The sequence below is a fragment of the Megascapheus bottae genome, chromosome 27, assembly GCF_031878675.1.
Source record: "Megascapheus bottae isolate mThoBot1 chromosome 27, mThoBot2.hap1, whole genome shotgun sequence".
Lineage (NCBI taxonomy): Eukaryota > Metazoa > Chordata > Mammalia > Rodentia > Geomyidae > Megascapheus > Megascapheus bottae.
In genome coordinates, this window is record NC_143535.1 from 17,398,609 (window position 1) to 17,414,122 (window position 15,514).

At 35.8% G+C, this 15,514-nt stretch overlaps 1 protein-coding gene across 4 annotated transcripts in view; it reads right to left on the bottom strand.

Moving 5' to 3' along the window:
* The window catches only part of Arhgap32 (Rho GTPase activating protein 32), a 197,459-nt gene that overhangs the window by 43,787 nt on the left and 138,158 nt on the right, over nucleotides 1-15,514 (bottom strand). For all 4 annotated transcript variants that reach the window (XM_090319705.1, XM_090319704.1, XM_090319706.1 and 1 more), the window contains one exon: nucleotides 5,987-6,068. In XM_090319705.1, coding sequence (XP_090175831.1) covers nucleotides 5,987-6,068 — 82 coding nt within the window. The remainder of the gene's footprint in view (nucleotides 1-5,986; nucleotides 6,069-15,514) is intronic.

The window sequence follows — 15,514 nt, forward strand, 5'->3', positions numbered from 1 at the left end:
TCCTATAGGGAGAGAAAGATAAACAGAATATTTTTGCTGCTTATAAGGTTTATAATTTAGTGATTAAACAGGATTTAGATTTGACCAGGGTTAGCAATGGATAGGAAGCTCTCAAGGAAGAAAGTAGAAAGTAGCCTAAGTCCTGAAATTCTTTTGCAGTGTCTATATATCTACAGGCTTGTTTCTAGACTCTATGTGACTCTATTAATCTATCTGTCTATACTAAATTTTGATATCTACTACAGTAAGTTTCTCACTAGTTTTTTTTTTTTCAATTTAAATTATCCTGAGTATTCTTGGTTCTAGAATAAGTGGTCTTTTCCCAGCTCAAAACTTGGAGCACACTTCAATTCTCCATTTCTGTTCCCTGAGCTTTGTCCCTTCTTCTGGGAGTGAGTCACTTAATGCTAGGCCAACCCTCTCATTTCTTTTTTCTGTTTCACTATAGTTTAGTAACTGCTTACTGCTTTATTAACTCTCTAATGCTTTAAAAAGGCCTTTAATTAAAATTTAATGTTATTGTCAAGGTGATATAGAGGGGTTACAGTTACATAGTAAGATAATCAGTACTTTTCTTGTTGAACATTATTACCCCCTCCCTCATTTTTCTCCCACTTTCCCTCTCCCCCAACATCCCCCCCACTTGTAAAGTTCATTTCTAACACACTGTCCACTGAATTTTCTGAATTGGGGAAAGGAAGGGGAATAACAAAATGGTGAGACAAAAGACAAAAGGCGAATCAATGCAACGCTGATACTCCAAGAGGTACTTTTGTTGTTGGTTGTGGGGCTTGAACTCTGGGCCTAGGTGCTGACCCTGAGCTCAAGGCTACTGCCCTACCACTTCAGCCACAGCACCACTTTCGGTTTTCTGGTGGTTTATTGGAGATAAGAGTCTCACGAACTTTCGTGCCCAGGCTGGCTTTGAACTGTGATCCTCAGGTCTCAGCCTCCTGAGTAGGTAGGATAACAGGTGTGAGCCACCAGTGCCAGGTTTCAAAGAGGTACTTTTTATACTTCAACTCTTCTGTTGCCAGAGAGAAGCTTTATCTAAATCTCTCATCTTTCATTTTCAGATATTTATACTACAAAAGTACATTTTGCTTTTCTTCTCACTCCTCCTCTGCTCCACTTCTCCAAACTTTTCTCCCTTTTCATTCTTTCTCAATAAGGTAATATGGAAAGATGTAGAATTCCAGTATAAAAGTTATCAAGACAAATGTTGTTTCTAGGGAAAAAATCCTAAGTATGAAAACTGAACTAGTACAACAGCTTAAAAGAAGATTATACATAGCAAAGAGAATAATCACCAAAGAAGACAAAAAGGAGGATCTCTAGAAAGAGAAAGAGGTGAAAGGGAATAAAATGGGGGGGGGGCGGAAAGACAAGAAGGAAAAAGAATCTAAGAATATAAACTGATGTGTAGATGAGAAGACAGTAATAACTGAACAGGAACAAATATTTAGCTGAACTTTGACTTTGCCTTTCTAAGGAATTATACTATTGGAAATTTCCGTTGAATCTATCCTGTTTCAGTATTTAGAGGGGTTTGTAAGCTAAATCTAGCTTCTTCTAAGGGAAAACATGGATCCTTTTTCTCTCTTGGCTTTTTTTTTTAACATATCTTAAGATATTTAAATTTGACAGAATTTTCTCTCATTTACTACAGAAGCAAACAGAATTATGTACTATTTACAGAGAACACTTGTTGGTGATCCATTGAAAAATAAAACACCAGGAAGTGGGAAAGGGATAGATGAATAAAGAGGATAAGGGGGAAAATGCAGACAAGAATCCAATACATATCCTACAAAACTAATTAGAGTGAGGGAACGGATGGGTAGGAGAGGGATGGGTAAGAATGTTGAAAAGGGTAGTGTTGATCAAGAAATACATTGTATTCATAAACTGCTTTACTAAACGGAAGATTCACTGCACAACTACCTAACATATTAAAAAATATATAAATTAAGAAATAAAACTTGAATTAAATCATAATGAAAAATAGAACATGCTTAATCTGTTTCCAAAATAAATATTTACATATACACAGCAAAAAATTTAAAAACACAAATATTTAGTGATAATAGCTTCAGACATCCAAAACGTGACAAGCTATAGCAACAGACTCTCAGTAAATTCCAAGCAATATATAAAAATACAAAAAGTGTTTGTCTTCCTCTCCCTCCTCTTCAAGTTGTTCCATTCAGTCCTGTCATAAAATGGCTGAACAAAAGGCCAATTTCAGAAGGCACCCACCTGTCTTCTTTTTCCATCTCCCCAAAGTTTTACCTTTTTGTCTTCCGACATTGTGGGCAACTATGCTTACTTGCTATCTTGGTCAATTTTATTTTTGTATACACAAATAATTGAACATATTGAGAACATAAAGAACAGCTTGAAAAGGAAAAATTTTTCCTATTTCCCTTGTTGTGTAACAGTATAGGGAGCTTTAAGTTTTCACTCTCAAACTATAGCTGCATTTTTCTTATTTGGCATCTAACAGTGACAGATGGTAATGTTAAAAATAAATAGAACATTCAAATTGTTTATACTGTAGGCAAAGACAGTTTTAAAGTGTGAAACAAGACCAAGGCTGATTGAATTTACATCATACTTCTCAAAATGTATTAAGAATATATATTTCCCCAAGCCAGCTCTGCCATTCAAACACATGAATAACAAAATTTCTTCCCCTTCCTTCCATCCTTTGCTTCCCTTCCCCTCCCTCCTTCTTATCTTCTCTCTCTCCATTCCTTCCAAACTGAAATTTGAATTCAGGCTCATGATAGCTAGGCAGGTACTCTACCACTTAAGACATATCCCTAGCTCTGTTTTTGCTTTTATTTATTCATTTATTTATTACTTTTTCTAGAGTTTCATGCTATTTGCCTAGGGCCAACCCAGGGCAGTGATCCTCCTACCTATGCCGCCAAAAGAGCTTGGATTACAGGCATAAACCATCACATCTAGCTTATCTGTTGAGAAAGGGGTTTCATTAGTTTTTTGCCTTGGCTGGTCTTGAGCCACAAACCATCCAGATCTTTGCCTCTCAAGTCCCTGTGACTAAAGATGTGCCTAATCACTCGCATCTCCACATGCATTTATTTTGATACTTTCAGTTCTAGTTTACTGATCTCTGTTTAAGGCCAACTGGCTTTCTACGAGTGCCTCAAGGCCATTATTAGGGACGGAATCACTGTTCAACAAATAGGGCTGGGATAGTCAGCTATCAAAATGAACTTTCACACCTACACAACACAGATGGTAAGTTAACTAAAAATTAACTAGAAATAAGATCATAGGGTAAAAAGTAAAATCTAAAACTAAACTGACTCAGAAGAAAACAAATAAATCTTTGCAACCTTATCTTAGACTTCTTGAGAGGCACCAAAAGCCATTAGTGAAGAAACAAAAAAATAAGATGGACTTAATTAACATTAAGATTTCTATGTTTCAGTGCATATCATAAAAAAATGAGTAACAGGGCCGGGAGTTTGGCCTAGTGGTTAAAGTGCTTGCCTAGCATGCGCGAAGACACGGGTTCGATTCCTTGGTACCACATACATAGAAAAAAGCCGGAAGTGGTGCTGAGGCTCAAGTGGTAGAGCTCTAGCCTTGAGAAAGTCCAAGGACAGTGCTCAGACCCTGAGCTCAAGCCCAGGACTGGCAAAAAAAAAAAAAAAAAAGTAACAACCACCACCAAAATAGAATGAAAGAAAATACTTTTAAATTATCAGATAAATGACTTGAATATATAAGAAATAAAATTCAGTAACAAAAAGACCAATATAATTCAGTAACCAAAAAAGCAATAATCCTATTAAACAATAAACAAAGAATCTGAATATAATTATCTCCAAGAACATATAAAAGGCTAATAATGAACATAAAAATGTTTCATAGACATTATTGACCAGCAAGCAAATGCAAATTGGGAGAATCCAACTTAGGTACTATTCATTGCTACAAACTTGGCAGTATCAAAAGCTAGCAAATAATAAGTTTTGACAGAATATGGAACAACTAGATTTTTTCATATACTGCTAGTGGAGTTGTAAAAAATGTACAAATGACGGGTCCTCAAAGGTTATATTATTATCTGATTCAGCAATTCTATTCACGGACATGCATTCAAGAGATATGAACACACAAAAACCTGTACATAAGTGTTTGTAGCAGCCTCCAAATGAAACAACCCAAATGAATAAACAAATACAATATGCAAATAAATCAGAATATTATTTGGCATGAAGAGAAGAATGAAGTATTGATACACACTGCAACAGAGATAACCCTTGAAAACATATTACAATTTTAAAAAAATGGAAAAACACGCACACAAAAAGGTCACAAAACCCAATACTTAAAGTTAATAAGGTTAATCAGAATGGCTTGCTTCCCCTTAAATGCAATGTCCAGGAAACAATAAGGACAGATAGTAACTTAGTGGTTGTTTAGGGTCAGGAAGTGTGATAGGGGAAAAGTACTCAGTGTTTTCTTAAGGATATAAGATTTCAAGATTTCTTTTTGGATTAATAAAGATGTTATGAATTTGTGATAACGTGTAACTGAATAGACTAAAAACACTGATATACACACCTTAATAGCTTGGTGTTTGCGTTACATTCCAACAAAGCTGTTTTGTTTTGGTAACTAAGGAGCTCATATATATATATATATATATAATATTGTGTGTATATATATATATTTCTAGAGTATCACAATTACTACTAACATTTACCAAGCAAGTACTCACATAGACAATCTTCTGATGAAGTTCACCCAAAGCAGGATAAAATTGCCTTGAAATAACTATTCCTGGCTCAGGATACAGGTAATATCATTCTGAAGGACTCTCTTTACTAAGCAAGAAAGTCACCCCAATGTAAATAAATTCTTTAGTTCTACTGTGGAGATCTAAGCTTTGAAAGGAGCTATTACCTGTCACCTCTACAAAAACACTGCTTTATATAAGAACTGGAAGCAAAAGTGAGAAAATACCAAATAAGGAAAGTAACAACTTTTTCCCTATTTCTTATATACAGGTCCTGAAGATGTTTTAGGGAAAGCAGTTCAACTAAATTCTGAGGCCCCAAAACTTTTCCTTCTCCTTTTATTGCAGGGGAAGGAAAAGGAAAAAGGAATGTATGATAACTAAAAAAATAAACTTGGTTACTTGTTCCCTATAAAATTTTTCCACATTTATTATTTTCATTTAAACATGTATATTACATCAAAAAACATTTCCACACTAGATATTTTCTACAGTCTTGTCCAGATTAAATCACCCAAACACAAAAAATCTATTTGTCTTAATTTTTTGTCTATGGCTTTAGTAAAAACATGTTATGCACGTACATAGCACCATAAAAGAATACACTAAGTGAAAAATGCTTTTTAGTTTTTTTTGGTTTTTTTTTTTTTTGCCAGTCCTGGGCTTAAGCTCAGGGCCTGAGCACTGTCCTTGGATTTTTCTCAAGGCTAGAGCTCTACCAATTGAGCCTCAGCACCACTTCCGGCTTTTTCTAAGTATGTGGTACCACGGAATCAAACCCGGGTCTTTGTGCATGCTAGGCAAGCACTCTACCACTAGGCCAAACTCCCGGCTGCTTTTTAGTTTTTATATTCAGTCTTCCTTGCTTTAACATTCATAGTCACTGATAAAATAAACATCCCTCAGCTGTTATTTTCTAATACCATTTTCTAATACTATGAACCCATTTTTAGTCACTTTATTTACTGGTAAGTTATGTAGTCTTACGTAATTGTAAAAGCAAATAAAATAACAAAGCTTAGCACAGAATATAGTTCTTTAAAATTGTCTAAAATTTTGAATGCATTTGTTAAAAGGGAAATAAAAACCTCTAATAATGAAGAATGCAGATGGTACTATCAAGCACAAAGACCATCAGAACAGGTCATGCACATGACTAAAAGGGGACATCTGTGTTTCTCTTAGAGCTAAGAGAAAAAATTTACTCACCTGGCTTTGGCACTGAGTTGGTCACTGACTGGGGAACTTTCTGGTTAATTAACTCCACACAATGACCAGGGAAGAGTCCCACCTAAAGAAAAGCAACAAAGAAGGATTCCACACCAGCAAATAGAGTAGGAGATGAACACTGCCAAGTCAGTTCCAGTAATGTACTCCCCAGGCCCTCCCAAATGATTCTGTTCTTCCAAGACTCTGAAGAGCAGACGCCAATTACACAAACAAATAATAAAACAATCTGTTGCTATGAGTAGATAGAGTTATGTGGGGTTCTCTGCCCAAATATCTGTCTCCTTTTTTCAGTTTTACTTTTTCACTTCACAAACTTCTTTTAAACCAATTAAGTTATCTTAGTATCAAGACTGACTACAGGCTCGGCACACAGTGAGTAAAATTTGGTCCTTTTTAGTAATTCTCCATGCCAAAAATTTTAATCTAGTTGTATTGGTATCCTCCTGCTAATATGGCTACTCTCTTCCTTAAAATATTTTTAATACCAAATCAAAACTTAAAATTGTCATATGAATTTTTTCTTCACTGTCCTGTGGGTTTCCCTGAAATAAAATGACACAATTAAAATAAATTTCAGAAGCAGTAATTCATCTAAAATCCTGGTATTCACTGCTGCGAAAGAGCCAGCTGTACATGGTATGGGGGAAAGCAACAGAGAAGAAACAGATCACTGTCCTCAGGTTGGACACAGACGGGGCTAGCTTTGGAGAACACAACACATTCATCTTACAAGCAGAAATGCATAGACAGCTATAGCTAGAATCCAAACAGGCTGTATCAGAAAAATACTGAGGTCCAGATCATCCAGAGATACTGTGTAACTAATAGGATAAATGCAGAGATAAACATCCTAGGAAAAAAGTAAAAAGGAAACCTTTAACAATATTTAGAGATGTTTTCTTATTGGGGATATAAATGGACTGCCGTGCAGCAGATGTTAAAGCTAAAACATGAAAACTACATCACATTGAATCTCCTCTGTTGACAGACTCTGGGGAAGGATGGAGAACACGTCCAAGAGTGTGATTCATCATGCACTTCTGAGATGTATAATTTCCATCTGTGTGGGATCATTTTCACATACCCATTTGCTGCTTTCTCATATCAATTTATGGATCAATACTTTATGGTACTTAATAAAATTATGAAGATATAACCAGTGGTCATGAGCAGAAAGCGAGTTATGATCATATTACCAATTTTGCTTAAAAGGTCTGGATTTGGCATTTATAAATAATGCCTTCCAAAGTGATGCTTTAATAAAATTGTTTTGTTGATGAAACTGTATAATGTATTCTACTCAACTTTCTATTCCACTCAAGAGGTAGAATTCTTCAAAGACTGGTTAGAACTAGGTAAGAATCAGCTTGAAAAGTCCTTCTCCCCCTTTTTTCATATGTTCCATGTCCTGTCTCATAGAGCATGAGGCATATGTCAATATTAAATCTTCCAGTAAAAGTGGCGCTGTGGCTCAAAGTGGTAGAGTGCTAGTTTTGAGCAAAATAGCTCAGGGATAATGCTTAGGCCCTAAGTTTAAGCCCCACAACCAACCAAAAAAACAAATAAATAAATAAACAAATTTAAAAATCTGCCTGTTACTAAAGTGGGTTTGCAACTCAGCTTCTCCATGAGTTAGTTTCTCTATTTAAACATATTATGTAAAAATACATAAAAATGGAAGGTTTTAGAGGAAAGTAGGATGCATATAGTAAAGTGTTTGCCAAATAGTACTTGTTATTGTCCTACTATACTGGGTACTTTAGACCTAGGTCTCCTCCATCAAATAGATAGGAAACATCCTACCATCTTCTTTATGTGAGGTTTAAACCTCTTCACTCTCAAACAATAATTATCTCCATCAAGTCCTAATTCATTTCAATTTATAAACATCTGAAACTTGCCATAGAGAAAATGTTCAAAGTTACCTCACTCCTTTCCTAGGCTGTATGTTCTGAAGTAAATCACTTAACTCCCTAATTTGTAACATTAGGAATATTATATGTATGGATAAATATTATATATTATGTATGTTATTCTAACCGTGTAAGTGAAAGCATCTACTTATCCTAGTTCTTTAGCTCAGCTATGTTTCATCAAATAAAAATCACTTTTCTGTCAGGCACCCATGGCTCAGACCTGTAATCCTAGCTACTCAGGAGGCTGACATCTGAGGATCACAATTTGAAGCCAACTGAGGCAGGAAAGTCATGAGACTCCTATCTTCGGTAACTACCAAAAAAGCTAGATAGAAGTGGAGACAGAAGCTCAGGGACAGTGGCCAGGACTGGCAGAAAGCAAAAGAAGAAAAATCCCAAACAAAAAAACCTGCACCCAGTATTCTATCAATGCTTTGTTTTAATAAAGGAATGAATGAAGCTTAATGCTGCTTCATGGAGCTTTATTATATAATATATATATATATATATATATCAGTTGCATTTTTCACCCTTTTGTCTTACTGGGAAAGTGTCATTTACATTATGCAGCAATCTATAGGAGGCACATCTAATGTCTAATTGCAATCCCTACACTCTTGGTATCCTTGCTTTTGCACTGTAACATGACTACATGTTATCCATCCAGCTTTCCAGACACAGAATTCAGATGAAGCTAAGGCACACATGGATGCCACTGGACTACTGTAGGTCTCCTTCTGCTGTGAATGGGGGCATCACAGCTGGATGTGGACTAACCATCACTTGACCACAATAAAAGCTGAAGACCATTTGAGAGCCTTTTCCTACCACTGTGGAGCTGCTGGCTCACCAGCAGCAATCAACTACCTTTTCTCTTTACCTTACTATTTCTTGAAGCCAAAGGCCTTTCCAATAGTAAGTGATCATTTTATTTAAAATAGTTTCATGTTTGTTAAAGGAAATAGTTCTATTTTCCTATAACAAAAATTTCACCATACGATAGTAAAATCACATTCTGTTAAAATATACTATACATAAAAACACAATCCTGAACATGCAGTTACTAAATATTTACAGTTTTCTGACAAATAGATAACCTAGTATTTCACCATTGTAAACAATTCTGATAAACCCAAACTGTCAAATGGTAAAAGTGATTGGAGTTCTGGCAGTAGGATGTACTTTATAAATGTGCTGTTCTTGTTTTCCAGATTATTTTTTCTGCAGCAGTGCTAGCAAGGGAGAAGAAAATTAGGTGAAGAGTCAAAATGAGACTGCTCTCTAGAAAGAATATACAAGAGAGAAAAATTGCCCTTATGGGTACATGCTGACAAAGAAGTGGGTAATAAAGATATGGTAAGAGAAGGAAGCGAACAATTAAGAGTAAGGCTGGTATAGCAATAGGTTAGAGAAGGGCTTCCAGAGCGGTGCAAAGACCTTCACTTTGGTAGTTTCTCCTCAACTGTTTGAACTAAAGTGAGAAGCTAGAGAGGTTGTTATTTCCTGTGCTGTGATGACAAATGTGGCTCCCCATAGGATAAATGGCCTTGACTTACAGATTTACAGTGTTTGTCAGTTTTAATAGTGTAAACATGTATGCCATAGCTGGTTTCCAACTATCACCAGGACACAAGTGAGCAGAGATACACAATAGTACTTGTTTATGTAGTAACTTTATCATACAAAAATTCATGAGACCAACAGAAAAAGACAGGTAACTCTAAAATGCTATTTCACTAGTATTGATTGTAAACTTATATATACTGTTTTTTAATAATGGTTATGTTAAACAACTGTCCTACAAAATTCACCATCTAAAGCCAAACATGTAGTTCTATGCCTGTTTATCACTATGCACTCCTAGAATTACTCCCTAGCAAGTTCACAGCTCGCCCTCGGACTCTAAAAGAATTATGAGTAAACTGGAAAAAAAGGTGGTGTAACTTAAAGAGAATGTTAGGTAGGAAACAACTGCAATAAAACAAGCCTTGACCTTTGGCAACAGAAGGAATGGGAAAGAATCCTTGCTCAACAATGGGAGCTGACTCTAACCACAGTATCGCAGAGGCAACCAACCAAACCTAAAAGGCATTTCAACACAGCACCATGCTTATCACTGACTTTCTACTTAATGTGTTTTAAATATAATTTATAGCTAGTGAAACTTCAGGATTATTGCATAGCAAAACATTTTTTAAGCCTAGTAAAATACTATTCTTGAGCCATGCTGCACTTTTTAAAAAGTCAATTGGAAGTGTGGTTACAAAGAGTCAAACCCCCAATATTTCGTTTTCTGACTACAAGTTCCTATCCTCCCTTGTCCATAGTGTGCACAGTTCATGACAGGGATGCTACAACCTGGAGGTAACTCATCCCCTTCATTTCTACATTTACACACAGAATACTATTCACCTTCCAACAGTTTTTCTTGACAAGTTGGACCCTATTACTAACCATTTGAGTTTTTTAACCATACTCTTAGTTTCCTTTTATTTTTTTATAATTTTATTGTAATTAATAGAAGGGTTACATTACTTTCGCCAGATGGAAGGTGCATTACTTCACATACATTGATACCCTTTCTCATGTCTTGGTCCCCATTTCCCTCCCCCCCACCTCCACCCTCATCTTGTTTTCCCCCCTTTCCTATCCAATTTCAAATAACCAAATATGCATATATCCAATATATCAGATAACAAAGGGAAATACTGCAACAATATGAGATAACCAAGGGAAAGCAAAAGAGATGAGAGATAACATAGTACATTAAGGACAACAGTCACTCATTATATGGCTTTTGTTTCTATAACCTAGAGGTCCTTTCATTTAGCGTCATACTGTATGTCCTTATGTATCTAGGTTTTGCTCTATTACAAATTTCTGCTAGAAGAGTCCAAGGTTTCTACTGATTATCGCAAATGAGGAAAACCATTGAGCCTATGTTCCTTGGAGTCTGGCTTACTTCACTTAATATGATTTTTTCTAAGTCTTTCCATTTCCTTACAAATAGGGAGATGTCATTCTTTCTGAAAGCAGCATAGAATTCCATTGTGTATAAATACCACATCTTGTTGATCCACTCATCAACTGAGGGACATCTGGGTTGGTTCCATATCTTTGCTATGGTAAATAGTGCTGCAATGAACATCGTTGTGCTAGTGGATTTAGTAGGCCCTTGTTTCTGGACGGTTGGGTAAATGCCAAGTAGTGGAATTGCTGGGTCATAGGGGAGTTCTATGTTTAGTCTTTTGAGGAACTGCCACACTGCTTTCCATAGTGGTTGAAAGAGTTTGCACTCCCACCAACAGTGTAGTAGTGATCCCTCCTGGCCACATCCCCTCCAGCACCTGTTGTTATTAGTTTTCTTGATCCTGGCCATTCTAACTGGAGTGAGGTGGAATCTTAGAGTTGTTTTGATTTGCATTTCTTTTATGACCAGAGATGTCGACCATTTCTCTTGTACCAAACCAATCCGGCAAATCCCTCAGGCCAAACCAGACCTTCTTAGCTGCATGTCATATACTCCTAAAAATCAGGCTCAACAAAAGTTGTTCACACCCATAATTCTAGGTACTCAGAAGGCTGAGATCTGAGGATCCCAGTTTGAAGTCAGCCCCAGCATCAAAGTCCCCAAGAAACTCTTATCTCCAATTAATGACTCAAAAACTAGAAGTGGTACCGTGGGACTCGAGTGGTAGAAGGCTAGAAGTGATACTGTGGGATTCGAGTGGTAGAAGGCTAGTCTTCAACACAAAGAGGCTCAGGGACAATGCCCAGGCCCGGTGTTCAGGCCCCACAGCAGTCAAAAACAAACAAAAAACCCATAGCACTTAAGAAATTCAAACCAATGCAAATTCATAGATTACTATACAGAAATGACTATTATTTTTCCCCAATACCAAAACATTCTCAGGGTAACTATTCTTTAGGCTGCATAGTATGACCCTTTTTCAGCACCACTGCAGCAGACCTAGATGGTAGATCAATAAGTCTATGATGTTGAAATTAGGTCCAAACCTTCAGTTATTTTTACTAAGCTATGAGAACTAGAGAATAATATTTTTCAAAAATAAAAGACATAAAAACAGTAGCTTCTCTTATGCCAAATGAACTTTTAAAAATGAGAGAGAAGTTTAATCAATTCCTTATATCCTAGTTCCTGGCTCAATTTTTTTGTGTAGAGCTGAAACATTCTCCCTTAAATCTCTCCCTTTTTTATTCTGTTTTAACTCCCACAAACACATTACTTCTGGTTTCTTTGCCTGATTTATATAATCTTTAAATGTTAGCTCCCTAATTTCCATTTAAAAATTATTCTTGCAGTCATATTTTTAAAATATTCTTCTAGACTAGAAGCTCGGAAAGAAGTTCAGAAACCAGAGTACTAATGTGGATTTGAGCAGATAAATGGCATCCAAACCTAAAAGGGTAATAAGTAAGAAGGCAGATTGGTACTAACTATAGAGGTCTAATTAAGGGTGGAGGAATCTCTGGCCAAGATGACCAGAAAGACAGAAGACTTTACAATTTATTATTTTTTTTGCCAGTCCTGGGCTTTAACTCAAGGCCTGGGCACTGTTCTTGGGTTTTTCTCAAGGCTAGAACTTTACCACTTGAGCCATAGCATCACTTCCAGATTTTTCTGTGTATGTGGTACCAAGGCTCCATGCATGCTAGGCAAGCACTTTACCACTACCTCATGCTCCCGGTTCCAATTTTGCAAATATTTTATCGAGTCAGTTAAGAGAAGAAAGTGTCAGAAAAGACCAAATGAGATACCGAGGAGAGTTTAGGTAAGAGGAATAGTGAAGTAAATGTGTTTTCATTAAGCTAGAGAACAGAAGTATTTAAAAATTGTGACAGGTGAATGCTAAAGGAAACTAGGACATTCCCAAAAGCAAGAAGGGTCACCAAGCTGAAGAAATGAACATAAAGAACTTCCTGCCTGCTTTCCTTCTTTGTTTGCCTAAAACAGAACAGAGATTCACAGTGGCAAGAAGTTTTTCTACTCTCCTCTCACTCCTGCTTGCCACCTAAAGAGAGGATACACAATTCCTTTAATGAATCTGGAAACCAGCATTTGTTTTCCAGAGATCTTTTCTCAGTTTATCTTTGGAAGCTTAGAACTGTTTTCTTTTGTCTTGTCACTTCTCTATAAAGTTTATTTACATTATCAGTCTATTGCTGAAGATAATATAGGCAAGCCAGACTCTAGGCCAGGGCCTGCAGCTGTTTATAGAGGTTTCTTTCATATTATGTGCCTTGCATTTGCTCGTTTTCTGTAAGAAGAGTTTGTACCAACTACAAACTTCGGATGATTGAGCAAAAACTATGGTTTCTCATCCTCCATGAAATAATGGTCCTAGAATATAAGCTAAATGAGCAAAGGAAAGGAAGAATGCAGATGATGCAGCAAAACTAAAGAGAATAATGGAAAGATCATATCAAATATAATATGTAACTGTTGATCACACCATAATTAACCACAGAGGTTGAATTTCTTTTCCTAGTTAGCTCAAGGAAACACATAAGATAAAATTATTAAGTACTTTAAAACTACAAATATTTTCCCTTACTAGTTCCTTCCCTGGAAAAATTAAGGATGGAGAAAGACACTTAAAAGAGATTGGATAGGAAAGAGCAGTGATTAACAAGGAGAGAAATGATAATAAAATGAGGCAGAATGGTGAGCTTATAAAATAAAAGTAGTGAAAAATAAAACTAGAAAAAGACAATGATGTAGAATTCATGGATGGATTTTGTATAATGATAAGGAGGGAACAAGTTTCTTTGTAGGCAATGAAAGTGGCAAATCCTAAGCATGAGAAGGGAAGAAACAGGTATGTTTTAGGAAGAAAACTCTAGCAGTGTGTGTCTTTCCAAGCAGAAGGAAAGAAAGTAAGAAAGCTGAATGCCATTACAGTGGCATCTGACTGCAAACAGAGCAGGAGATAATAAAACCTAAAATATGAAAATGGAATGGAAAGGTGTAACTGAGTAAAAGACACAGAATTAAAGGAAATAGAAACTACCAACTAGATTGGATGCATGATCAAACTTAGATAAGGAATGCATCTGGAGTTTTCTTCTGTTTGAGGTATAACTGGCAAACAAACTACACAGTTAAAAATGTACATTCTGTTAAACCAGCATCCCTGCAATCAAGATTACAAATATATACACAAACTCAAATGTTCCCTTGTATCTCTTGTAATTCCTCCCACTCTTTCTTAACCCTTCTTCCAGGCAATTCCTAATCTACTTTGTGTTACTCTGCATTTCTTCTAATTTTATATAGAGTCACATGGGAAGAACTTGTATTTTCTGTCTTCTTCATGCAGCATATTTATTCTATCATTCATGATGCTATTATCCATGGTTGATTCCCTTAAATTCTGACATAATATTTCATTGTACAAATACAATCACCAATGTATTCATTGATCTATAGTGAATAGGTATCAGGAAATCTTTACAATTTCAAACTATCACATATAAAGTTGCTATAAACATGTTCAAGTTTGTACTTGGGAATAGAATGGATAGGTCACATAATAGGTATGTATTTGACCTAAGCAAATGTCAAGCTGCTTTCCAGACTGGTCGTGGGAACAAACATACCCATGAGCATAGTATGAGAGTTCTAATTCCTCTACAAGCTCAGCACTCCAGTAAGTATAGGGCCAGGAGTTTTGATGCTGTTTTAATCCACATTTTATAAGGGTTATTGATCTGACCATTTCTTCATGTACTTGCCATGCATTTTCCTTGGTAACGTGTCTATTCCAATCCTTACTATCTTTGCAACAGAATTATGTTTCTTATTGAGTTTGGAGAGTTTGAGTTACATTCTGAACATAAACTCAAACATAGCATCATATATTGTTATTGCAAATATTTTCTCCCAGTCTGTGAATTGTCCTCTTATTTTCCTTATAGTGGCTTTCAAAGAGCAGAAGGATTACATTTTAATAAAACACACTGTATTATTTTGTGTATTGCTTTTTTGATATTATGTTTAAGAAATCTTTACCTAATCTGAAGCCACAAGTGCTTTTTCCAATTTTTTAAAACTTTTTGTTTACACTTTACTTTGGGATATATGATCCATTTGACTTAAATTTTGCAAATGCTTCAAGAAATAAAATATTTTTGAAGCAAAAAACATTTCATGATCTTCAATGAATCGATTTAGTTGAAAATCATTTCCATGTATGCTGGGGATTACGTTAAGATTTTTATTCAGCTCCACTGATCTACGTACCTCTATCTTGACTAATACTACATATTCTTTGGTACTGAATGTTTATAGTAAAGAAACAAGCAGTGTTACTGTTACAAATCCACGATTTTTGGAATTTGTTTCCTCTCTATTCTTCTAGGTCCTTGCATTCCCACATAAACTGTTTAATCTACTTGTTGATTTCTGCCCAAGTTTGCTGGGATTTTGACTGGACTCAATTTGAGGAAAAAAGGCTTATTAGCATTACAGTTTTCCACCTTACAAGTATAAGTCTCTCCATTTAGTTGGGTCTTCTTTAATTCAATCAGCAATACTGTATAGTTTTCTGTGTATAGATCCTTTGTATTT